General features: G+C 36.0%; 1 protein-coding gene across 3 annotated transcripts in view; it reads left to right on the top strand.

Moving 5' to 3' along the window:
• Nucleotides 1-3,537: 3,537 nt before the first annotated feature.
• Nucleotides 3,538-27,148, top strand: part of LOC137250883 (general transcription factor 3C polypeptide 1) — a 120,074-nt gene continuing 96,463 nt past the window's right edge. For 2 of the 3 annotated variants that reach the window (XM_067784531.1, XM_067784530.1), the window contains exons 1-2: nucleotides 3,538-3,857; nucleotides 4,214-4,410. In XM_067784531.1, the coding sequence (XP_067640632.1) occupies nucleotides 3,770-3,857; nucleotides 4,214-4,410 (285 nt within the window). In that variant the 5' untranslated portion in view covers nucleotides 3,538-3,769. The remainder of the gene's footprint in view (nucleotides 3,858-4,213; nucleotides 4,411-27,148) is intronic. The other variant, XM_067784532.1, reaches the window with a different exon arrangement.

The raw sequence follows: 27,148 nt of genomic DNA, 5'->3' as shown, positions 1-27,148 counted from the left end.
TGAAAATTAACAAAATGTAAACGTTTTGCATTTGTTTACATTACTTACCATTTCCAGCCATTTTTTGCAGCACATAAAATTATAATGATACAATGCGAATAGTAATGCAAACCGGCTGTTATCGATTACTCATTTTCTGGCCCCATGGCATTCGTTCAATTCATCGATTCGGGCTAAACGTTTTTTAAACACACATTTCAAACGTGTGTGTACATGCTTATTACAAATCATATTCTTCAAGTTTTAAATACATAATTTTGTTTATTACATGTGTTTGAAAACCTATTTTCATATGAAATCGATAAAAAATCATTTTGATGTCATCTCGAATGTAAGATGCAAACAGCTGACTGTCTCAGTGCGTTCTCACTACATATAATTGGTGAATTTCTTGTGATTTGGCCTTATAGAATACCAATATGATAGCAAGTCACAAAGAAAAATCTCAAATTTAGTGACTTAAGATGAGACTGAATTACAGAATTCAGCCGATACATTACTGGCTCGAAGTCGATAAAGCAGTATGGTCAAATGCATTTGACGTATGAAAAGACCAAGTTTGTGGTCAAATTTGACCTAGTCCAAACCGGGCATTTGTTAACCGTCTCGTCGTCGGAAATTAATAAAAGTGTTTTTACAAGTATCCAAAAGAAACAACGGTGTTGGACCCATCCAGGGTTATTTTTAATAAGCGCGGCCGAAGGCCGCCAACGCAGAAATGTCTTCGGCGCAAACATACTATGGATACCACCCCCGTTTTCGGAGGGACCCGAGGGTAATTTTTTGGTTTTTCGTTAAAATATGAACGAGTTAAAATTTTTATTTTCCGCCTTCGGATTATTAATACTGATAGCATATTTTTGGTAGCCTATTAGCAGTTATAGAAAATAATAATTTTCTATTTAATTTTGATTAATATATTTTAAACTTTATTTTTTTAAAAGATATTTTTGATGACTTAAAATATTTTCATTTTTTGATAATAAAAAATAAATAATATAATAAGAATAAATTTAAAATATAACAAGTATATTTGTTACAAGTAGATAACTCTACAGCAGTCGACCCCTCAACTAGACTTTTACCCACAAAAGTGTTGTATTCATATACAATTTTAAGATTTCAGTTCATTCCATGGTTTCCAAAATATGAAAGCATAGCTAATAACGCGAATAAGAGACTTTGTAAGTAGACTCTGAGAACAGATCACCTGACAACACTTGTCAAAGGGATGGTTACATCAGCGCAAATATACAACTCCGGGTAGTGTTTACACTGGACCCATCTGTAGAGCTGGATTCGATTCGATTTTTTTAGAAACGATTTTTTCGGTTCGATTCTAGAAAAAAATTGATTTAAGCGAACCAAACAAATACCGTCTTTCAGTGAGTTTTACAGCTCCGGCTCACGCTCAATTCTCACGGGAATGCTCTGGATCATTGAGAGACTTGAGAAGCAGATGTCGTGAAATTTTCGCACACGTGAAATGTGATGGGCAGATGTCGCCGCTCTTTTTCATTTAACTCATACGGCGAAAGGCTAAGCAGCTACATCTATTTTTGAAAAAGTAGGTATATTAAAGGCCGCGTTGCCAACCTAAAAAAAAGTAATTAACAAATTACCTGGCTCACAAATTGAACCAGACTTCTATCTGGATTTATCTGGCTCAACTCGTTGTTGTTGCATTTACATGCAAAATTATTTATCTGGCTCAGGATTTTGCCACCGTATGATAGCTAAAGTTTATTTAAATTTTGCTTATTCTTAGTAACAGTCTACTTGCTTACGTACTTAACCATTTACACGATTTTTCCCGACAAATAAAGCTGAACAGTTTCTCTCTCGTTTCGTTTCCTGCCGACAAAATTGGAAGCATCAAGTAATGCCACATGGGTATTCACTTGATCTTTTCACCGGAGTGAGATAATTAGTATAATCTTTACCGAAATGTCTTACTTTTGCGCTTTTTTGAATCTTTTATTTCAAAATGTAGGGAAACCAATCTTGGGAACATTAGCCAATACACTTTCTTCTTTAATACTTATTATTACAATATGTATAGTGTTCTCGCTTCGTTTACGGCATTAGAATCGATCTATGTTCAGCGTCATATAAAAAGGAAGTATTTATTACATACGTAAGATAACATGTTCTCAGTATACGTTTGCAGCTTTTTAATCAATGACGTATACGGAACTTTCAATTGATAACATACGGCAATTTGTGTCATGGTTTGCGTAGTTTCAGTTAAAAACTTTATGGAAGTATTTTCTTAACTTATTGCAAATAAAGAGGAATAAGGAATTTAATTGACGAAATTTCATAAATATTGCCACTTCTTTTTTTCGTGTTTGCTGCTGTCTATGTCATAAAAAGTATTGATTTTATATATGTGTTGAATGTGTGTTTTTTTATGTTACTCGCAAAGGCAAAACGTACCGAAGATCCAAGCATTGTGTAAAAGATCTGAATCCGTTATCTTCGACAATCCTAAAGGGTTGCATATCTGTGGCAATCATTATAATCAAAGCACAATCCAGTTGTTTTTTTTTTCGCTCATCTACAGACTGAGACTTCCTTATGTTGTTGTTATTAGGTTCAAAAAATGATTCTATAGGAGCTCTTGATGAAGACATTTCCATCAACGTTGGATGTGACCGCTTCAAGTGATTTAAAAAATTGGTTGTATTTCCACCTGTTTTGCATTTTTGTCCGTACGATTTGCATTTCGCAGAATGGCCCTTCACTTGATTAAAATACTTCCAGACAACAGATCTGCGAATCTTTGGTTTACTTATAAGATTGAATTCCCCTTCAAAAAACGCGAGTAATCTATAAATAATGTAAGGAATACTACTTTGGGAGTATAGGACTGCTCCAAATGTAATCTGTATTCATACAAAAAATGTGCTCCAATTAACATTGCGATGTCCTAGGAGAGGAGTAGGTGATCTCACTGTCGCTTTGTTTGTGAGTATTGCATAGAGTACATACGTGAGAGTACTTTCCAAAGTACTTTCACTGTTGTACTCCATGGAGCACCCACAGAGGATCATATGCCAAAGTACTAAAGAGGAATTGTGTCGGAAAGAATTATGGGAGTGAATTTAATTTAAAATGAAAGTAAATAAAGAGGGGCATACAACTTGTATATTTTTTACTACGAATATTCTTATGTTATTTAACATTTGCGTGAATAAAGAAACTAATATTTCTCTATACAATATTATGTATACATAAAACCAGTGCACATTTTATCAGAGTTGCCACAGTAAAATTTTATTATCAGTTATTTGTATGCAATATTTTACTTTTGGCAACTCTGTTCGATCGTCATAGTGTCGTACATTGCAAAGGAGTATTGTTAGAGTACTCCAACATGAAGAAAATGGAACACGTAATGCAACAATTTTTGTAGGGTATATATTTCCTCAAGCGTGCGTAAAGTATATAGTGATGAAAACTTCGATGCCTAAAGAATCGAATGATTAAAAAAAAGAAGATATTCTACATTTCTAAAAAAAGATCGATTAAATCGAATAAGAATCGAAATCCAGCTATATTACACTGGACAAACAAAAATACCAATCTCTAAGCTGTTTGGTTTTTAAATGATGAAAATAATTGTTTTTCCAACTAAAAATTAAACAACTGCATAAGTTTTGTGATCTTAATAAAATCCAAATATTCACAATATCGTGCTAAAGATTCATTGAAAAACCCAATTTTCATGGGTGCAAAGAACGGTTAAAGTAAGTTGATTATAATCATGGCTAAACCTATACGGCGCGCGCCCGTCTCGCAGATGGTATTGGAGGAAATTGCCTTGGAAGGCTTAGAGGGTATTACGCTGCCAAGTAAGTATAGTTAAACATAAGAAAGTAACCAAGTGCACAACAGACGACTGCTAAAATAAAAAATATAACTAAAGATATTAAGAACAAACCGCAAAATAGCATGGACCCGCTCTGAAACCGCGAAATGAACAATAAAACTTTTTAGCAGAATACCCAGTGTGGGTCCAACACCGGGTGGTGAATCAAAATTGTATTCGCACAGAACACCTCTGTTTGTTACAGCAACCAGATCAAAACGCGTCTTTTGACACCTCCCGATATTTTCGGACGTGTATTAGCAGTTGAATGCTGTTGTATACTTTTACCCATGACAATATGTTGTTAGAAAAATTTACAATTATCAACAATCTTTTTAGCGCTGTGGAGTTATTTGAGCTTTGATTTGGGAGTACCATTACCTTTAACATCAGATGTACTAAATCGTTTGTGGAACTTCATAAAACGTAACACACATCAGCTGGAATTTTATGAATTACCTACAGATAGACCAACAATTCAAGTTGAGAATCGTTTCGAATATAAAGATCCCGATTTCGGTGTACCAATTGTACCGGTAAGAAATACAACAACAACAACATATGGACAAAAAATTATTGAAAAATACATACATACATGTAGCTAATAAAACAATCAATTAACAAGTAAGGAAGGCGAAGTTCGGGTGTAACCGAACACTACATACTCAGCTGAGAGCTTTGGAGACAAAATAAGGGAAAATCACCATTTAGGAAAATGAACCTAGGCTAACCCTGGAATATGTTTGTCTGACATGGGTATGAAATGGAAGGTATTAAAGAGTATTTTAAAATTGAGTGGGCCATAGTTCTATAGGTGGACGCCATATTGGGATATCGCCATAAAGGTGGACCAGGGGTGACTAGAATTTGTTTGTACGATATGGATATCAAATGAAAGGTGTTAATGAGTATTTTAAAAGGGAGTGGGCCTTAGTTCTATAGGTGGACGGCTTTTCGAGATATCGCCATAAAGGTGGACCAGGAGTGACTCTAGAATTTGTTCGTACGATATGGGTATCAAATGAAAGGTGTTAATGAGTATTTTAAAAGGGAGTGGGCCTTAGTTCTATAGGTGGACGGCTTTTCGAGATATCGCCATAAAGGTGGACCAGGAGTGACTCTAGAATTTGTTCGTACGATATGGGTATCAAATGAAAGGTGTTAATGAGTATTTTAAAAGGGAGCGGGCCTTAGTTCTATAGGTGGACGCCTTTTCGAGATATCGCCATAAAGGTGGACAAGGGGTCACTCTAGAATTTGTTTGTACGATATGGGTATCAAATGAAAGGTGTTTATGAGTATTTTAAAAGGGAGTGGGCCTTAGTTCTATAGGTGGACGCCTTTTTGAGATATCGCCATAAAGGTGGACGAGGGGTGACTCTAGAATTTGTTTGTACGATATGGGTATCAAATGAAAGGTGTTAATGAGTATTTTAAAAGGAGTGGGTCTTAGTTCTATAGGTGGACGCCTTTTCGGGATATCGTTATAAAGGTGGACCAGGGGTGACTAGAATGCGTTTGTACAATATGGGTGTCAAACGGAAGGTGTTAATGAGTGTTTTAAAAGGCAGTGGGCCTTAGTTCTATTGGGGACGCCTTTTCGAGATATCGCCATAAAGGTGGACCAGGGGTGACTCTAGAATTTGTTTGTACGATACGGGTATCAAATGAAAGGTGTTAATGAATATTTTAAAAGGGCGGGGGCCTCAGTTCTATAGGTGGACGCCTTTTCGAGAAATCGCCATAAAGGTGGCCAGGGGTGACTCTAGCATTTGTTTGTACGATATGGGTATCAAATGAAAGGTGTTAATGAGTATTTTAAAAGGGAGTGGGCCTTAGTTCTATAGGTGGACGGCTTTTCGAGATATCGCCATAAAGGTGGACCAGGAGTGACTCTAGAATTTGTTCGTACGATATGGGTATCAAATGAAAGGTGTTAATGAGTATTTTAAAAGGGAGTGGGCCTTAGTTCTATAGGTGGACGCCTTTTCGAGATATCGCCATAAAGGTGGACGAGGGGTGACTCTAGAATTTGTTTGTACGATATGGGTATCAAATGAAAGGCGTTAATGAGTATTTTAAAAGGAGTGGGTCTTAGTTCTATAGGTGGACGCCTTTTCGGGATATCGTTATAAAGGTGGACCAGGGGTGACTCTAGAATGCGTTTGTACAATATGGGTATCAAAAGGAAGGTGTTAATGAGTTTTTTAAAAGGGAGTGGGCCTTAGTTCTATGGGGGACGCCTTTTCGAGATATCGCCATAAAGGTGGACCAGGGGTGACTCTAGAATTTGTTTGTACGATACGGGTATCAAATGAAAGGTGTTAATGAGTATTTTAAAAGGGAGTGGACCTTAGTTCTATGGGTGGACGCCTTTTCGAGATATCGCCATAAAGGTGGACCAGGGGTGACTCTAGAATTTCTTTGTTCGATATGGGTATCAAATGAAAGATGTTAATAAGTATTTTAAAAGGGAGTGGGCCTTAGGTTTATAGGTGGACGTCTTTTCGAGATGTCGCCATAAAGGTGGACCAGGGATGACTCTAGAATGCGTTTGTACAATATGGGTATCAAACGAAAAGTGTTAATGAGTATTTTAAAAGGAAGTGGGCCTCAGTTCTATGGGTGGACGCCTTTTCGAGATATCGCCATAAAGGTGGACCAGGGGTGAGTCTATTATTTGTTTGTACGATATGGGTATCAAATGAAAGGTGTTAATGAGTATTTTAAAAGGGCCTGGGCCTTAGTTCTATAGGTGGACGTCTTTTCGGGATATCGTTATAAAGGTGGACCAGGGTTGACTCTAGAATGCGTTTGTACATTATGGGTATCAAACGAAAGGTGATAATGAGTATTTTAAAAGGGAGTGGGCCTTAGTTCTATAGGTGGACGCCTTTTCGAGATACCGCCATAAAGGTGGACCAGGGGTGACTCTATAATGTGTTTGTACAATGTGGGTGTCAAATTAAAGGTATTAATAAGAATTTTAAAAGGGAGTGGTGGTAGTTGTATATGTAAAGGCGTTTTCGAGATATCGACCAAAATGTGGACCAGGGTGACCCAGAACATCATCTGTCGGGTACAGCTAATTTATTTATATATGTAATAGCACGATCAGTATTCCTGCCATGATTCCAAGGGCTTTTGATTTCGCCCTGCAGAACTTTTTCATTTTCTTCTACTTAATATGGTACGTGTCACACCCATTTTACAATTTTTTTTCTAAAGTTATATTTTGCGTCAATAAACCAATCCCATTACCATGTTTCAACCCTTTTTTCGTATTTGGTATAGAATTATGGCATTTTTTCATTTTTCGTAATTTTCGATATCGAAAAAGTGGGCGTGGTCATAGTCGGATTTCGGCCGTTTTTTATACCAATACAAAGTGAGTTCAGATAATTACGTGAACTGATTTTAGTAAAGATATATAGATTTTTGTTCAAGTTATCGTGCTAACGGCCGAGCGGAAGGACAGACAGTCGACTGTGTATAAAAACTGGGCGTGGCTTCAACCGATTTCGCCCTTTTTCACAGAAAACAGTTATCGTCCTAGAATCTAAGCCCCTACCAAATTTCACAAGGATTGGTAAATTTTTGTTCGACTTATGGCATTAAATGTATCCTAGACAATTCAAATGAAAAAGGGCGGAGCCACGCCTATTTTGAAATTTTCTTTTAGTTTTGTATTTTCTTGCACCATATCATTACTGGAGTTGAATGACATAATTTACTTATATACTGTAAAGATATTAAATTTTTTTTAAAAATTTCACTTTAAAAATTTTTTTTTTTAAAGTGGGCGTGGTCGTTCTCCGATTTTGCTAATTTTTATTAAGCATACATATAGTAATAGGAGTAACGCTCCTGCCAAATTTCATCATAATATCTTCAACGACTGTCAAATTACAGCGTGCATAACTTCTAAATTACCTTCTTTTAAAAGTGGGCGGTGCCACGCCCTTTGTCCAAAATTTTACTTATTTTCTATTTTGCGTCATAAGGTCAACCCACCTACCAAGTTTCATCGCTTTATCCGTCTTTGGTAATGAATTATCGCACTTTTTCGATTTTTCGAAATTTTCGATATCGAAAAAGTGGGCGTGGTTATAGTCCGATATCGTTCATTTTATATGGCGATCTGAGATGAGTGGCCATGAACCTTCATACCAAATTTCGTCAAGATACCTCACAATTTACTCAAGTTATCGTGTTAACGGACGGACGGACGGACATGGCTCAATCAAATTTTTTTTTCGATACTGATGATTTTGATATATGGAAGTCTATATCTATCTCGATTGTCGTTGTTGTTGTTGTTGTAGCGATTAGTTACTCCCCGAAGGCTTTGGGGAGTGTTATCGATGTGATGGTCCTTTGTCGGATACAGATCCGATACGCTCCGGTAACACAGCACCATTAAGGTGCTGGCCCGACCATCTCGGGAACGATTTATATGGCCACATTAAACCTTCAGGCCATCCCTCCCTCCCCACCCCCAAGTTCCATGAGGAGCTTGGGGTCGCCAGAGCCTCGTCTGTTAGTGAAACGGGATTCGCCGCTCGAAGGTGAGGTTGACAATTGGGTTGGAGAAGCTATATATTGCGCTACACAATCCCTTGAATCCCCTCTATCTCGATTCCTTTATACCTGTACAACCAACCTTTATCCAATCAAAGTTAATAAACTCTGTGAGCTCTGCTCAACTGAGTATAATAAACGGCAATTTGAAATTATGTTTGTTCCTCGTATTTATGTTGTGAGTTTGCTCAACTAATGCTATATTTGTATTTAAATACTCAGGTACATTTCCATGTTTTATATTAAATATGAATTTCATGAAGTGAAAAAAAATCTTTTGTTTCACACTTAACCAGTCTAAAGTCTTCAACATGTCAGCCGTTCGTGTATCTCTAGGTTTCTGAAGAATAAATCTCATGCATCTATTTTGAAGCTTTTGGAGCTTGTCTACTTCTTTATCCGATATTATGAATAGAATATACGGGCAGTACACGAAGTGCGGTTCTATAATTGATTTATATAAAATTATTTTGTACTTTTTTTGAATGAATTTAGTTGTTCTCTGCATGACTCCTATTTTATTAGCAACTTTTTTAATTGTATAATTTATATGATCTTCAAATTTGAGTTTATTATCAATTATTATTCCTAAGTATTTTATACTGTTAACTCTTTGTATGATTTTATCATTTACTTTTAGCTCGGCTCGGATGGTCATTTATATTCCTCCTTGTTATTATCATATATTTAGTTTTATTGATATTTAGTTTCAGTCTATTACCACACAACCATTTATACAAGTTATTTAGTTCATGTTGCAAGTGCAGTGTTAATATTATTTTCACTTATCATAATTAATGCATCATCCGCAAAAAGTCTAATTTCACAACCTTCGATAGCATTGACTATCAGCCCAATTCTAAACGAAATTCCGCTCGAGTCTTTTCCCTTCTCCCAATCCTCGTATTCTAAATAAAAATTCCTTGCGAGTCTTTTCACTTCTCCCTTTCCTCCTATTCTGAACAATGTTCGAAAAAGAGGAAACCGGTTATGGGAAAAAGTAGGTATTACGAATGTGAGGGAGAGGGAGATTTCTTTGCCATTTCATAGGAGTTTTTTCACTAGTTAAATTAAAGGGAATGCATCAAAATAGTTAAAGGAAATTGGTTCTTTTAAGAAAGAACACTTATTTGTACAAATTTGTGCTGGAATATGTATTTTTCTACCACAATATTCTCACTGTTAATACAACAACAACCACAATATTCTTTATTTTAAGTCGAAAAGTATATCATAAGCAACGGAAGAGCTCTTTGTATATTTGATGCAGCCATCCAGAAATTGCGCAAGGATTTTTTAAGAAGGTTTAATTAGATTTTGGCATATGGCGAAAGGCAAACTCAACTCGACGTGGCCGCCAGAAAATTGCTTTGCCGAATGAAAGCAGGCAACTCCGGCGGATTTGTGTTATCCCGCCGTCTTCTTCTTATGCTACTCTGTTGATGTTGCTGTGGCACCAATTCATTACTCATTTCAGTGAATACCACATGAAATGCAATAATGTGCATTGTTTATACCTTATTTTTTAATTTCAAACAAATTCGTAACAATTTTTAAACAAAATAAGAAATGCGCAACGAAATTTCAACTGACAAAACAGCTGATTTCGAAAATTTCGAAATTCCAATTCCCCAATTTTTCTTCTCCCTTGGAGAAAAGAATTGGAGGAATTTTTCCGCGGGAATAAAAAAATCCGCCAGAACAAAATTCCGCGAGAATATTTAGAATTGGTCTGTATGTCATTTATGTATATAAGAAATAGTATAGGTGCCAATACTGAGCCTTGAGGTAACCCTATGGGTACCTCTAATTCATCCGACGTCACAGCATTTATAACAGTTTTCTGCTTTCTCTGCTTCAAATAGTTGCGGAACCATTTAAGTACAATATCAGTTATGCCAATCCGCTGCATTTTTTTTATTAATATCTCTCTATCCACCGTTTCAAAAGCTCTTTTGAGGTCAAGAAAAACTGAAACCACTACTTTTTTGTTGTTTAGCTCTTCTTTCCAATCATATATCAACAAGTTCACCGCTGTCTCACAGGAATGTTTTTTCCTAAATCTGGACTGTTGGTAGATTAGTATATTATTTACTTTAAGATGATTCACCAACTGATTCTTAACAACGCCTTCAAGAATTTTAGAATCACTTGGCAGGGTATTTATGGGTCTAAGTTCTTCAGGTTGCATTGTCTATTTAACTTTTTCCACAGGTATTATTGTTGACGTTTTCCACATTTCAGGTACCACACCATCTTCTAAGCTGTTATTGATTATTTGAACATAGAAATATCCGGTATACGTAATACAATCTTTTATTACACCTTCGGATAGAAGTTTTCTTCCACCTATTTTATATTTAAAGCCTTTTAGGATATTAATAACATCATCGGTGGTTATTTTAGCAAACTTTAATTTTGAATATTGAAGCGAGCTCCGTCCATTTCACCAAAGTTTTACATGCGATATTCCTCAAATGTGTGCCTTTTTCCAAAACCTCCTCAGCATCTCCAGCTACTGCTTAGAGCTCTAGAAAACTTAATTATATAAAAAACAAAAAAACACGCTTCTTCAAGCGTTTCAAATTATCTGCCTCTAATAGTGACTATGCTGCATACTCCATCTTGCGCCTTATGTGCAACAGGCTACAGATAAGATGCTATAAGAATTATCTGATGAAGATTTAGCATCGGATCTCTTCCAATCCAAAAACATTTTATTCCTTCGTCAACTCCAAAAGAAAAATTAAAGGGTTTCCTTCTGTAATGAAGTATAACGATCGGATTTCTAGTATTGACTCCGAGATTGCAAATATGTTTGCTGACTTTTTTAAATCTAATTACTCGACTATCCCTGACTCCCCTCCGGTGGATTATCAATACATGTTACCTTCGCTTAACTCAGTAGGTATCCCATATATTCATATAGATGAGGTACTAAGGCATCTGGAAAGTCTGAAAATTTCCTACTCCAATGGACCTGATGAATTACCATCTGTTGTGCTGAGAAGTTGCGCTCAATTTCTTTGTCAACACCTTACCTGCTTATTTAATGCCTCTTTGAGGCAAGGGATATTCCCTAAGAGGTGGAAGGAGCCGTTTATAATACCACTTTATAAAAGTGGGAGTAGATCTTGTGTCACAAACTATAGAGGAATAGCCAAACTTTGTGCTATTCCAAAACTATTTGAATCAGTTGTCACAAATTAACTGGCTTTTGCAGTATCTTCGGCAGTGAACCTGTCACAACATGGCTTTTGCAGGGGTAAGTCCATTGTGTTTAACTTGCTGGAGTTCACAACCCTCGTATCCAATAACTTAAGGTCGAACTGCGAAGTTGATGTCATTTACACTGATTTCAGTAAGGCGTTTGAAGTTTCCCATTTCTTACTCCTACTAAACCTCGATCGATTGGGTTTTCCATCACGGCTTCTCTCTTGGGTCTCTTCGTACTTGGTAGGTAGAAAACAAACCGTTGTGTTTAACAATTGCTTGTCTGAATTCATCAATGTATCTTCTGGAGTTCCACAGGGCAGTCACCTTGGTTCAGTGTTGTCTCTGCTCTTCATTAATGACCTTACAAATGTTTTGAAGCGCTGCATACCGCTGATGTACGCTGACGATGTCAAACTGGTTATGCCCATTCGCTCACCTGAAGATAGGGCACTTCTTCAATCGGATATCGACTGGTTACTGACTCAACCACGTAATGGCAAAAACTTAAGTTTACAGGAGAATCAATAAACTGATTTTTATTAGAGATATCCGTTTATTCGAAATTCTAAGGATAACCAAATTTTAAATAGAGGACGTTCTGTTACATAAGAAAAAATATACACAATTATTTTGCTGATTTAGTATTTTAAATAATTTATTAGTACTTACGAGGTTGCTGTTCTTACGAAAAGAAAATATATGTTGTATATGCGTGGTTGTGGTTTTTTTAATTGTATGTACGTAATGTACGTAGTTTGTTAAAGATTCTCAAATTGGTTTAATCTTAAAGCGCAAATAAGATTTTTTCATTTGAAATGACAATTTAAAATAAACAAGTAGTATTCATTACTGAAAAATACATAGTACATTAATACATGTGATTATAAGTTAAATTTTTTATGGAGTTTAATTTTATATATCTTCGTGGCTCAAATTATCATAAAAAGCATGATAGTCAGTGGGAATGAACGCTTTAAAACTCTGCAAATCTCGGAATTTTCTTAAAGGTAATTTTAAAGGCTGTATATAAAGGCCTTTGACTTCGGGTAATGCCTTTTCAGTTTTTAATCGGTGTGGTAATTGTACCCATTCATCGTCGTAATCAAGTTTGTAAAAAATTCCAACTGAGGTATGCTTTAGACATTTTACATCAGTGACACAAGCGTCGCCTGATTTTGTTCCGGGTCTTATAGATTTGTAAAAATTTAATTCGGAATATTTTTTAAAAAATGTGTGGCCAACATATTGCACTTTATATGGTCCATTGGTTGTTCTTGCCTCCCGTATGAGCTTTACAAAATCAGCAGGAACAAACAGTTCTTTATTTTTTTTTCCTTTCTCAATATTCGCATGGACGGAATCGCATTCCATTTGGGTACGCCCAACGGACAAATACTTTTGGTAAACTGTAGTATTATACTTTTTGGAAAAATACGTCAACGCATTTGATTAAGTCACATTTCTATTTTGTGCACTACATCCATCACTGAAAAAACATAAAGGAATATCCTTTGCAGTTACTTCAGTTTCTAAAAAATGTAATAAACATGACGCAAAAATATTAGCGTCCATTCCACCTTCACCAGAAACGATATAATATAGAGACATTGCATAGACGAAAAATCGTGTGAGGCAAGCTTCACAAAATTCTAGTAGGTCACATTCACCACTTACCACAGCAGAATTTGTTAAACTACCACTGTCTGTATTTGTTATTTAACAATTATTTGTACCCTTTTTATTCAGCTAATGTGTTCAGAATTCACATTTTTACTCTCTTAAACTCCAATTAGTGTATTTCTGTGCTTAAATTATGTTAAAAATTGTGTTAAAGTTTTTGGTGTGGTGAACGTGACCTATTAGAATTTTGTTACGCTCCGCTGCTTTCCACCGAAGTTCGCGCATGCAATATCTTTATATTCAAAAATTTTTACCTTCACCTTCATGCCATACATAACAAACTACCTCCGAGCTTTTCAAATTAAAAATTGTGAATTGATGACATGATAACTTTTGTTTGAAGTAATGGGCCTCAGCAGCAATAAATGGAACCATTTGAACAGCTTGAACATCCAGTGTGAAGCAATTAATCTCTCCATTCCTTGCTCTCTCTTTATCTTGCTCTTTCTCTTTTCGAGCACGACCTTTAAGTCTTATGTGCATATTGAAAGTGTTCGTATCAACATTTTTATTTTTATAAGCGTAACAAATATTGCACTGATCTTTTTTTGGTTTGTATAATCCGATGTTCAGCTCATGCCTTACGTTTAAAAAAGATTTATAGCCAGCCCATTCAGATTCGGAAATATTATTCATACTTAAAACAATTTTAAACTGTTTGTAAACCTGTTTAATGGATGTGTAAGTCAATTCCATATATATATTTGCGAATTTTGTCGGCAATAGTGAGATGGCATTTTTTGAATATTGTCCAAAAAGGATTTAATGTGTTCTATTTTTCTTGAGTTCACCAGATTTGTCTTTCTTGAATTACTTGTTTTTTTTACAATACCATGGTCATTGGCATTTTTCAGTGTATCTCGAACAAACCATTCCCCAATATTAAGTGACCTAAAAACATATTTTTCCAGACTTGAATTGATTCACCTTCAACTTTTAGATGATAACGTAGAGTACACGATCTTTTTATGGTTTTGGCTCCTTCTACGCCCAACTGGAACAACATGAACTAGTGGACTAAACCACGACTTTCTTTGATCCCATGACATTTCCCTCCAAAAGGACTTAAAGAGCTCAGCTCTTTGAAAATCTGATATGTTTACACACTTATTGCCGCCCCTATCGGTTTTACAACGGCATCGCTGCTTTAATTTTCTCTCACTTCTCTTTTTTAAACCCACCATTTCTCCACTGATTATTTCCAAACTACAGTTTGCCTGTTCTCCCTGTTGCCGCGCTTTTTTAACCTTTTCTCTTTTCCACTGTTGTCGCTTGCTGTGCCCTTTCTTTGCTCTCGTGTGTGATATCAAGCCTGATGTTTCATCCAATTTATGCTTCGTTGGAATACTTGATGTATTACTTGAGCTTTCAATAGAATTTACATCAAAGCAACTAGACGAATCAATGGAGAATGTGTCCTCTGAACTACTTTCGAGGTTCGAATTGGCATCTATAAAAAGTCCGGTTCTTTCGTCTAATTTCTTGGGAGTAAATCTGTTATTAGTTTCGAAACTTTCAGCGAAAATGAAATTGCCCGTTTTTTGATCTGTGAAGTTCAGCATTTGCTTCCTAAAATACAATATGAGTTTGAATAACTTCTATGTAGATTATATGAAAGCACATGTTGATAAATTTATAACTTACCTTATACCTATATGACAATATTTTATTTTCGTGTACTTTTTCTTGTATTTTATCTTCAATTTTTTGTCGCACTCCCTCCTAATGCGGCTTCAGTACTAGTGTAAGTGTGCAAACTATATTTCAAAAAACTAACGAAATACAAGAAAAATACAACTTAGTTCATTAAAAACAAACGAGACAGTTTGTTTTTCTATAGGTTTTTTTGACATTCGGCCGTTTTTTCATTATTTTGTTCTGACAAATGAAAATTTTGTTTTCAGTTTGAAAATTTGGTTCGTAAAAACACAATTAAAATCAACTTTCTTGTTAAAAAAGTGAACCATTAGAGACCGAAATAATTTTCGCGTGTTATTTGCATTTTTTTATTGTTAAAAATGTTAATGTAAAAATAAAATGTAATACATAAACAAAAACGTGCCAAACTCACTAATTATGGGGAATAGTGGTCTCGCTTTTTCATGATAGAAATTGTTTTTGTGTTTTGAAGTTCCGATAAAGTTCCGTCAGGTTTTTTAGCTTGGTATCCAAGCAAAATTAAAGTAGTGTCATATATGCTTTAGGATATTCTTTTATATTAGTCGACTTTTTGCAATTTTTTTTTCTTTGGATTCATTTTTTAAAACTTTTTATTAAAACGAAAAGAAGAATAATATGAAATAGAAATAACGGAACTTAAAACTGATGTATGGCGAGTGTTGCCAAGTTATCAATTTAAGGAGTGCATTAAAAGTAAGTCTTTTACGGGGTTGCTGTATTCATGAAATTTCATGTTTAAGTTACGAGTTTACTTAAAAAGGATTTTTGTTCTAAAATAAGTAAAAATTATTATTTTTCAAGGTTTACCCATTTGTAATACATGTCAATGCTTCTTTTGATACCAAAAACCAAAATTTTAGGAAAAGGGAGTTAAGTGGTTGAGTCAGAAACCAGTCGATATGAATAACCTTGTTGAGTGGTGCGACGTGAACGTCATGTCACTAAATTTACCGAAGTGCAAGTTTATGTGTTTTACGAGGAAATCTTTTAAAACCTATCAGTACCTGATAGGCGATTATATCATTAAGCAAGTCACAAACTTTACTGATCTTGGCGTTATAATGGACCCTAAACTGGACTTCAAATTACATATCGAATCGTGTGTGAATAGGGCTAGAGGCACTTTGGCTTTCGTAAAAAGGTGGTCAAAGGAATTCAATGATCCCTATGCCACTAAAACTCTTTTTTTTATCGTTAGTAAGACCTATATCGGAATATGCTTCCATTATCTGGAACCCGCGTTATCAGGTTCATAGCGAAAAATTGGATTCGGTCCAGAAGCAATTTTTGCTCTTTGCTTTAAATTATTTGCCCTGGAATCCATCAAGGAATCTACCGCCCTATTGCAGCCGGTTAAAGCTTTTACAGCTGCCTTCACTACAGAGCTGTAGGGAGATGCTTGGCGTTTTATTTATGGTAAAACTATTAAGGGGGATGATAAACAGTATATTTCTGCTTGGCGAGGTGATGTTTAATGTCCCTTTTAGGCCCTCTCGGTATTTCCAACCGCTATATTTAAATACATGTAGATCGAATTTTCAAATGCATGAACCTCTTCGTTGCCTGTGTCATGATTTCAATAATAACTGCAATAATATTGATACCTGCGACACTCTTTACAGTATAAAAAAATATATACTCACGGCCTTGAACTCATAACTGTTTCAAAATCACATGTTAAACTAAATCTGTTACCTGCTCCGGTTACTTTGGGCGGGTGGCTTGGAATCACGTCCTTTCCAACCTCCCACACATCGCAGCCCTACTCATTGTGTGTTAAATATACATCAGCTGCTCGAAATCACTCCATTCCGACAGCACTAATAATCAATAGTTACTTTGGGCGGGTGTCTTGGAATCACGTCCTTTCCAACCTAACACATATCGCAGCCCTACTCATTGTGTGTTAAATATACATCAGCTGCTCGAAATCCGTCCATTCCGACAGCACTAATAATCAATAGTTACTTTGGGCGGGTGGCTTGGAATCACGTCCTTTCCAACCTCTCACACATCGCAGCCCTACTCATTGTGTGTTAAATATACATTAGCTGCTCGAAATCACGTCCATTCCGACAGCACTAATAACACTGGTCGACGGCCAAAATTTACCAGAGACGCCGTTATGAAATTCGTATGTAAAACCACCCCCTGATTTCGAAAATCGAGTTCATTTTTGTTTCTATGGTACCGTTTTTGAGATATTTGCAATTTACCGTTATTCGAAAAAACCAAAAAGATGGCTCACTTAAATTACGTATATCTCACGAAAGGGTCAAGCAATTGCAAATAAGTTTACAGAATCGGAAAGACGATAAAATTTGCTATAAATGCATCATACATTGTTTTTTGCTCAACCATATAGTTTTCGAGATATTAGCTCATCATTTCAGATTTTTGTTTTTTTTATGAAAAAATATGAAAAAAATTACTTTTTGCGAGAGCAGCATTCCAAAACCACAACTTTTTTTCAAAATATTTTTTATTTACGTAAAGCTCTGTTTAATTAGAAAAAAGATAAGCTATCATCGAAGAAAATCGATGCAAAACTACGTAAGTTATAAGCGATCAAATAAAAATACCCAGGTTGCGCAATTTCAACGTATACCTCAAAACGTATATACCATACAAAGAAGAGTGAAATATCTAGCTATGCTCTGTTTCTATTTAGTTAAAAGTTCAATTTATGAATGAAATTACCCATATTTTTAACTTTTTTTTTTTAATTTATTTATGTTTGTACTATATTCTAACAATCTTTATCTTAATTTTATTTTACTATGTAGTCGAAATAATTATGTGTCCTACTTTGACGCTTATTCAGTTTAGGATCGGTTTCTCTTATGAGAAACCAGCAGTAATCACCCATCATTGCGACGTCCCAGAATCCTTGATATCGATTCTCAATTAATTTCATTTGCTGATGAAACCTTTCGCCATGTTCGTCACTTTCGTCGCCAAGATTTGCCGGAAAAAACCCCAAATGTGAGTGCAGAAAGTGAATTTTTAAGGACATATTTACGCCTGGAAAGAAAATATTAGTTGGGTAAACAAGTTATAGAATTTTGGGAAATTAATTTTAATAAGCCTTTAACATTTACCCATTTTCGCATAATTATTGATTAAGTCGTTCACTATCTGCTCGTAGTTAGGGCTTTTGTGTCTACCGAGAAAAGAAGCAACAACCTTTTCAAAGGATTCCCACGCTGCCGCCTCAACTGATGAGAGTAGTCCTTTGAATTGATTATTGTTGATCAACTTTTTTATTTGTGGTCCAACAAAAATACCTTCCTTCATCTTGGCTTGAGAAATATCTGGAAAATTGTTTTCAAATAGTCGAATGCTTCGCCTTCTTTGCCCAAAGCCTTAACACAGCTTTTAATGAGACCGAGCTTGATGTGTAAGGGTGGAAGTATGATTTTCCCTTTCTCGACAAGAGGGGTGTATTTGATGTTATACACACCAACGGTAAACTCGACTCTTTCCGGCCAATCCTTTCTGACGTAGTGGTCCTTACGAGCTCGGCTATCCCACTTGCAAAGGAAGCAGCAGTGCTTGGTGTAGCCACTTTGTAGACCGCATAGCATTGCAACGACTTTGAGATCAGAACATATTTTCCAATCATGCTCTTCATATTTGATAAATCTGAGTAGTTTTTGCATTTCCTCGTAGGTTTTCTTTGTATTTACTGCATGTGCGATCGGGATAGAAGGCTTTTTGTTACCAATATGCAATAATACAGCCTTCAAACTCAGTTTATTGCTGTCTATGAACAATCGCCACTCTTTTGAATCATATGTTTGACCAAACTCTTTGAATAAACCAGGAATGTCGTTGCAGTTGCATATACTGTCTTTTTGGTATAGTATTTGGAAAATGGTTCGTGACGAGTTCTACAATATATCACCTTAGCATCGGATGACACAAATTTAAATTGTTTCATACGAGAAGTGTGGATCTCGGCCTTTTCCTTGGATAGTTCCAAATCTCTTATCCAATCATTAAGTTGTGCTTGTGACAGAACGTTTCTCTCGTTTCCCATGCGAAATTCAGTACAACTTGACTCCCCGCACTCAGATATTACTGTTGGCAATGGAACTGGATCCACAACTGCCGTTGAATGTAGTATTGGCAATGTCACTGTAGGTACGCTGGCATAGGATACTCTTCTTGATCTTCCAACGCCAAGTACTTTTGTTTGACAAATATAACACTCTTTTGAATGGCAAGTAGTTCTCTCCATATCATTGGTGTATCAAATTTTATTTGTTGTCCTGATTCCGACTGAATCAATTCTACTCGACACGATGTACAAAAAGTGTTCGGTGTCCATGTTTTTTCAGCATTTTTAGGCTCAATGCCTAAAGTATAAAGTTTTCATATGATCTGAGAACACTCGTCGTCGCCTTATGATAGTATATTGGCCACACATGAAACAGAACATATCTGGATCGTTATTACACTCAAATTCTCGCGTCCTTTTATTTATTTTAATAAATCATGGTTTTGAAATTTGACTTATGAACTGAACTATCTCCGGCGAGCCTTGCAGATGTTATGAAATTTCAAGGCGCATTAACTCATATTTATACTCGGAACAAGAATCAAATTGAAAAAATCAAATCTTACCTAGACAGAAAGGTTCCTTTCTATACGAAGCCGGGAAAAGAAAATACTACCTGCTTTAGATGTAGGCTTTAAAAAATTTCTGTGTCTTATAATTTTGAAAATCTACATGCATACTTACCCATAAGTGACGGAAATATATGTATGTTTATAACTACATGCCTACAGCAGGTTTCGAACCCAACCACTCTTCCTTTCGATGCAACCAGTCTACCTACTATAAAACAATTCGAGTATTAAAAGTACTATTTGATTTATTTAAAGAAAAAGTATTATCATTGTTATGGTGTTATTCGTTTATCCGGATAATATCCCATTTGCACTTTATACCTTTAATATATGTATGTATACATACATTGAAGTTGCGCAACCTGGGTATTTTTATTTGATCGCTTATAACTTACGTAGTTTTGCATCGATTTTCTTCGATGATAGCTTATCTTTTTTCTAATTAAACAGAGCTTTACGTAAATAAAAAATATTTGGAAAAAAAGTTGTGGTTTTGGAATGCTGCCCTCGCAAAAAGTAATTCTTTTCATATTTTTTCATAAAAAAAACAAAAATCTGAAATGATGAGCTAATATCTCGAAAACTATATGGTTGAGCAAAAAACAATGTATGATGCATTTATAGCAAATTTTATCGTCTTTCCGGTTCTGTAAACTTGTTTGCAATTGCTTGACCCGTTCGTGAGATATACTCAATTAAAGGGAGCCATCTTTTTGGTTTTTTCGAATAACGGCAAATTGCAAATATCTCAAAAACGGTACCATAGAATCAAAAATGAACTCAATTTTCGAAATCAGGAGGTGATTTTACATACGAATTTCATAATGGCGTTTCTGGTAAAGAAAAAAAGTTGAAATTCGTGGTCCAGTGTAATCAATAGTTACTTTGGGCGGGTGGCTTGGAATCACGTCCTTTCTAACCTCCCACACATCGCAGCCCTACTATTGTGTGTTAAATATACATCAGCTGCTCGAAATCACGTCCATTCCGACAGCACTGATAATCAATTCCGTTGCTCGGCATCACAGTCCATCCCGACAACGGATTCAATAATATATGTATATATGTACATATTTTATAATATAATTTTGCTCACTATGTATGCTTGTTAATTTTACACTGTAATCCGCTTTTATATTCATTCATTCATTCATACTTAGTCTGATTAATTTTAATATTTGTAGACTAACAAATAAATAAATAAATAAATAAATGGACTTGTGTATCTTCTAGTGCTACTTGACAGGTTTCTATGTTATTATTAATTTCAATCACACTGTTTACAAAAAATCTATTTAGACCATTTGCCAGATCGGTTTCGTTTTCAACCAGTATGCCATCCAGCATCACCTTTTTTATCCCTTCGTTATCTTTAGTTTGGTTAACCGTTTGTTTGAGATATTTTCACATTTCTTTAGCATTATTTTCATTCAAAATGATTTTATTCTCCATATACATTATTTTTTTTAATTTGATACATTTTTTGTATGACCTATTTATATTTTTATATTCATCCCACTCTCCAGTATATTGTATTTGTTTTTATTCATTTGTGCCAATTCTCTGTCATACCATTTATTCATTAACTTGATATGCACTTCTTTCTCGAGGGTTAAACTTTCCATAGCCCGAATCATTATATTATTAATTAATTCAACTTTTACATCAATTGATAAGTTTATAGTAATGTTGAAGTTAAATGATTTAAGGATGATTATTAAAATATCACTATTATATTTGTCCCAAGCTATGATTTTCTTGGTCAGTCTCATCTTGTATACTTTGGACGCTTTAATATTAAATTTTATAGTTTCATGATCAGATATTTTGTATTCGTGCAAATTATTACAGAGAATTTCATCCGAGTTTGAAAATAATAAATCAATTTTTGATTCACTTGTATCTGTGGTTCGCGTATTAAATTAAATTTTTTGGCTCATACCCATCACAGCAAATATCTCATTTAATTTAGTACTATATGTTGAAATGCAGTTCATTTTAATACTAAAATCACCGACTACTATATTATGGTTACTTTTTTCATATTTATCAATTAGAATTTCATTTAGGTATTCTACAAAAGCTGCATCACTAGTGCTTGGCGAGTGGTACAGAACTCCAATCTGTCACTTTTTATCAACCTTTTTCAGTTTTATTACAATGCACCATACGTTTCCATTTATGTTATCATTATAGATTACTATAACATCAATTGTACTATGTACATAAACTAACACACCTCCTGTGTGCCTGCTATGGGAATCACATCTTATCATTTTATAGGTTGCTATTTTTAATTCATTGTCTAGAATATCTTTGGTTGTACATGTTTCAGAGCACAGTATGATGCCTGGTCTATGAACTTCCGCCAACACTTCCAACTCTGATTTGTTAGCTACTAGGCTATTTATGTTTAAATAGATTCATTTAAAGTCATTGTTGATGTCCTTTGTGGATCTTTTTTGGTACTTTGATATCTACGTTGCAAAACATTAGCATAGTCCAGGTGAGCCAGTAGTCTAATTGTTAGTTGCTAATACCCTAGCCTTTGTTTTTTTACATTTAAGTGTTTTAAGTAGACAGGGAAATGTCTGCTATTGCACGGGTGATTGGTATCAAGCCCTAGATTTAATTTCTCATTAGCTCTAATACAATTTATGCACATGTTTTTAGGTTGTTCCTTGCACTCCATGGGTTTATGTTTACCCAAGCATTTGCTACAAACATCTTCATTTTTGCATTCACTAGCTTTGTGGTTGTATCCTTTACATTTAAAACACATTGTTATATCAACACCATCGTATACTTTGCACCTTTCCCATCCTATGTTCAGTTTATCTAATTTTAACGCTTCAGTAAATATTTCCACATCCACTTCAACTATTGCATTATAATAATTTTTGTGACTAACTTTAACATTATATTGCTTAATAATTTTTACTTCACCCTGTTCAAAGCTTTATTTTGTTTTCGTAGACATTCAGTTAATTCATCACCATTCTTTTCAAATTGCATATCTGTTATAAATATTCTTGGTTTAAATAATCTTGGTTTAGTAAAGATATATCGATTTTTCCTCAAGTTATCATGGTAACGGCCGAGCGGAAGGACAGACAGTCGACTGTGTATAAAAACTGGGCGTGGCTTCAACCGATTTCGTCCATTTTCACAGAAAACAGTTGTCGTCACAGAGTCTATGCCCCTACCAAATTTCACAAGGATTGGTAAATTTTTGTTCGACTTATGGCATTAAAAGTATTCTAGGCGAATTAAATGAAAAAGGGCGGAGCCACACCCATTTTGAAATTTTCTTTTATATTTGTATTTTGTTGCACCATATCATTACTGGAGTTGAATATTGACATAATTTACTTATATTTTGCTAATTTTTATTTTATTTTTATTTAGCAAACATATAGTAATAGGAGTAACGTTCCTACAAAATTTCATCATGACATTACATCTTGCAAGACTTTTAAATTAGCTTCTTTTAAAGGTGGGCGGTGCCACGCCCATTGTCCAAAATTTTACTAATTTTCTATTTTCCGTCATTAGGTCAACCCACCTACCAAGTTTCATCGCTTTATCCGTCTTTGGTAATTAATTATCGCACTTTTTCGATTTTTCGAAATTTTCGATATCGAAAAAGTGGGCGTGGTTGTAGTCCGATTTCGTTCATTTTAAATAGCGATCCGAGATAAGTTCCCAGGAACCTACATACCAAATTTCATCTAAATACCTCAAAATTTACTCAAGTTATCGTGTTTACGGACAGACGGACGTACGGACGTACGGACGGACATGGCTAAATGAATTTCTTTTTCGCCCAGATCATTTTGATATATAGAAGTCTGTATCTATCTCGATTAGTTTATGCCGTTACGGATTACCGTTATGCGAACAGTATTAATATACACTGTGAGCTCTGCTCAGCTGAGTATAAAAAGATTTAGTCACCCATCTTATCTTAGATCCTTTCCTTTGTAAGTCAGAAAGTTCTGTGCAGTAAATTAAAAACACCCCAGAGATCCATACATATCGTAAGTTCAATTCACAAAGACCCTGGCAACCAGATTCCTCGAAACTGCGTTTTTACAGATTTTGGTATGATATAATAAAAGACACCCCCAGTATAAATTTGAAATCTTTAGAACTAATAACTACGCACTTATGCCACTCTGAAAATCCCATATCTGCTTGCAATGAATGTAAATATAAAATGTTTTTTGCCTCTCCTGTAAAATTTAAAATTTGTTGGTTAGGGCAATTGTGAATTAAGCCAACGGTATATTAGAAAAGATTTGGCCCCCATTCTTAAACCCAAAATCTTATCTAAGGTTCTTTCTTTTAATTTAAATTACATATCTGCCATAAACGAAAATCTAGAGTGTCCCACCGAACTCGAATTTATTACCGTACCGCAACTATGACAGAGTGTTTTTTTATCGGCGTTCGGTAATTCCACAGCAAACCGCGCCATCATGCACCGACTACACTCTCAAGAAAAGAAATTATAATTTTAACTGGTAGCCGAACTTTCAAGTGAAGTAATTTGCTTCTAGATTATAGGAAGGTATTATGATCCACTCTTCCCCCCCAGCGGGTTAGGGGGTCAGAATATACCCGCGATAGGTATGCCTTCCGTAAGAGGCGACTAAAATACCAGATTCAAGGGGTTGTGTAGCGCAACCCTTCAGGTTGCCAGCGCAATATATAGCTTCTACAAACTCAATTGTCAACCTAACCTATCCGCCGCGAATCCCGTTTCACTAGCAGACGAGGCTCTGACGACCCCAATCTCCTCATGGAACTTGGGGATGGGGAGGGAGGGATGGCCTGAAGGTTTAATGTGGACATATAAACCGTTCCCGAGATGGTCGGGCTAGCACCTTAATGGTGCTGTGTTAGCGGAGCGTACCTGATCTCTGTCCGGCAAAGGACCATCACATCGATAACACTCCAAAGCCTTCGAGGAGTAACCTTATCGCTACAACAACAACATCATCCACTCTTTGTCATATAAAATTTGCAAGGTCATCAGAAAAACGGCATTGTTATTTACAGCTTAAAAAAAGTACGTGGTGCGATTTGCCTTCGAGGAGATCTAGGCCAAGCTTCTCTACCAATTTGCGTCGTGCTCCTCTTAATTTTCACTACAAATTGGTCGGACGGGACCTACATGTTTTATACCGACTCCGAACGTCATCTGCAAGGCAGATTAGTTTTTACTGAGAAGTTTTTCATGGCAAAAATACACTTGGGAGTCTTTGCCAAATCACTGCCAAGGGGCGACCCCGATTAGAAAAACTTTTTCCTAATTGAAAAAACTTGTTTCTAAATTTTCGGTGTGGTAGGCGGAGCACTCTACCACCACACTACGTCGGCCGCTTCACAGCTTACCCAACCAAATTTTCAACCTCATTCACCTGAGGCGAATCCTATTACAAATATCGCACGTTTTATTGTAAACAGATGTAATTCAAAAGCAAATTTTTTTTGGAAAACGCAAACAAAGCTTTGTTTTTTCATTATTCAATTACCGTTACCAGGTTAGTCCTCTAATAATGGCAGACACTCCCAAATTTAAAAATCAGGACGGATTGCTTTTACGAAGTAAGGAAAACGGGGAATAATTAAATCCCCTTCAGCGAAAATTGTAGTAGAAAACTACCTTTAATAGTATATTAGTATCGATACTAATTTTGTAAATGCCAACAAATGAGATAAGGCTAATATAGGGTGCCTTTGACCCAAATCCCAAAATTGGGAACTTTTGAAAAATATTTTGGGATAGGGCAATTTGGAACTGGTAGCCGACTCAGTAGTCACAAAGAGCTCACAAAAAAGAAATTAATAAAAAATGTAGTAGACTAAAGTATAGTATAGTATAGTATAGTATATAAAATTATTAAAATAAAGTAAGGGTTACAAGAAAAAAATAGAAAAATATTAAATTAATAAAAAAAGTAATAGTAAAATCACATAACATGTTACAAACATCCGTATAGCATTTAACAAGTAAAGGTTCACTGAAAGAAATTTATAGCCACCGCCTTATGCGACTTTATTTATAAAACAATCATATATAATTTTTTATAATTATTAACTCGTAGCGAGCTCCTTAAAGACAGTGGAATGGAGTTCCAGAGTTTTAACACCATTAACAAAAAAGAGCCTAGAAGAACATGAGTAAGTGAACTTAGGTAGTATACATGTCTCATGGAAAATTTTCTGTACGGACATAGAGTGCTCCAGCGAAACAGCACGGTTGAAAAAAGTCCTAGCAAGGGGAAAGATAGTCCAGGGACTAATAAAGAAAGAGAACGGGGAATGGTCACGTGATAGTGAGGAATCCTTTGAGGGATACACATAGAGAAAGCCCTGGAATATAAGGAATATGCTCTAGGAGTCTTCTTAGACATTGCCGGGCGATTATACATGGTCTTAATTACATTAAAATACATCCAGCCTTAACGAGATGGATCGGCTGCATGTTAAATTGCAGGAAGATTACATCACAATGGGGATTGTACGAGGCCACGAAATCAGTGGACAGGGGCACGCCGCAGGGAGGAGTGCTATCACCTCTGCTGTGGGCGCTGGTCATCAACCAAGTGCTCAGGCGATTCGATGAGGGACCCGTAAAACTTATGGTTTACGCAGACGACGTTGCAAGTTTCATAAGTGGAAAGTGCCTTCCAACGATTAGCTCTTTGATGGATGGGGCGTTTCGGGATATTCATACCTGGGCGTCTAATATCGGGATGAAAGTCAACGCGGAGAAGACGGATATGGTATTGTTTCCAATGAGGTACAAGGTCCCAAATTTGACCAGGCCTAAGTTAAGAGGGGTGATCCTACAGGAGAAACCTTACACAAAATATCTAGGAATCATCCTAGACAGTAAGCTGTCATGGAAAAAACGTGGAGGAGAGGGTGAAGAAGGCCTCAACGGCACTTTATGCATGTAAAAGAATGCTGGGTTGTACGTTGGGCTTATCGCCCTCTCTCATTGGGTTTTTACAACGATTGTAAGCCCTATTCTATACTATGGAGTTCTTGGTTGGTGGAAAGCCACACAAAAAACAACCTACCTCAAAAAATTAGAGGGAGTATGCAGACTATCAATGCTTAGCATTACGGGAGCCCTGAAAACAACCCCGACGGCTGCACTGTATGCCATTCTGCACATTCCACCTGTAGACCTGGTAGGAAAGAACATAGCGTTAACAACTGCAACCAGGCTCGGTGCCTCGGGGCAGCTTGAGCGCCGACCATACGGCCATAGTAGTATAGCGTCATAAATCACAAGACGAACAGACTACCTGATTCCCTATCTGCGCTTCGGGGGAAATCTTAAGGCCACAATAGAGGTGGACGGTTGGCGCAAGGGTGCTCAAAAGGCGGACGAGGCGATACATGTGTACACAGAGAGGTGGACGGTTGGCGCAAGGGTTCTCAAAAGGCGGACGAGGCGATACA

This window comes from Eurosta solidaginis, chromosome 4, assembly GCF_040869045.1.
Source record: "Eurosta solidaginis isolate ZX-2024a chromosome 4, ASM4086904v1, whole genome shotgun sequence".
Classification (NCBI taxonomy): Eukaryota; Metazoa; Arthropoda; class Insecta; order Diptera; family Tephritidae; genus Eurosta; species Eurosta solidaginis.
Note: the sequence above shows the minus strand (reverse complement) of the source record. Positions and strands in the feature narration are given on the sequence as shown.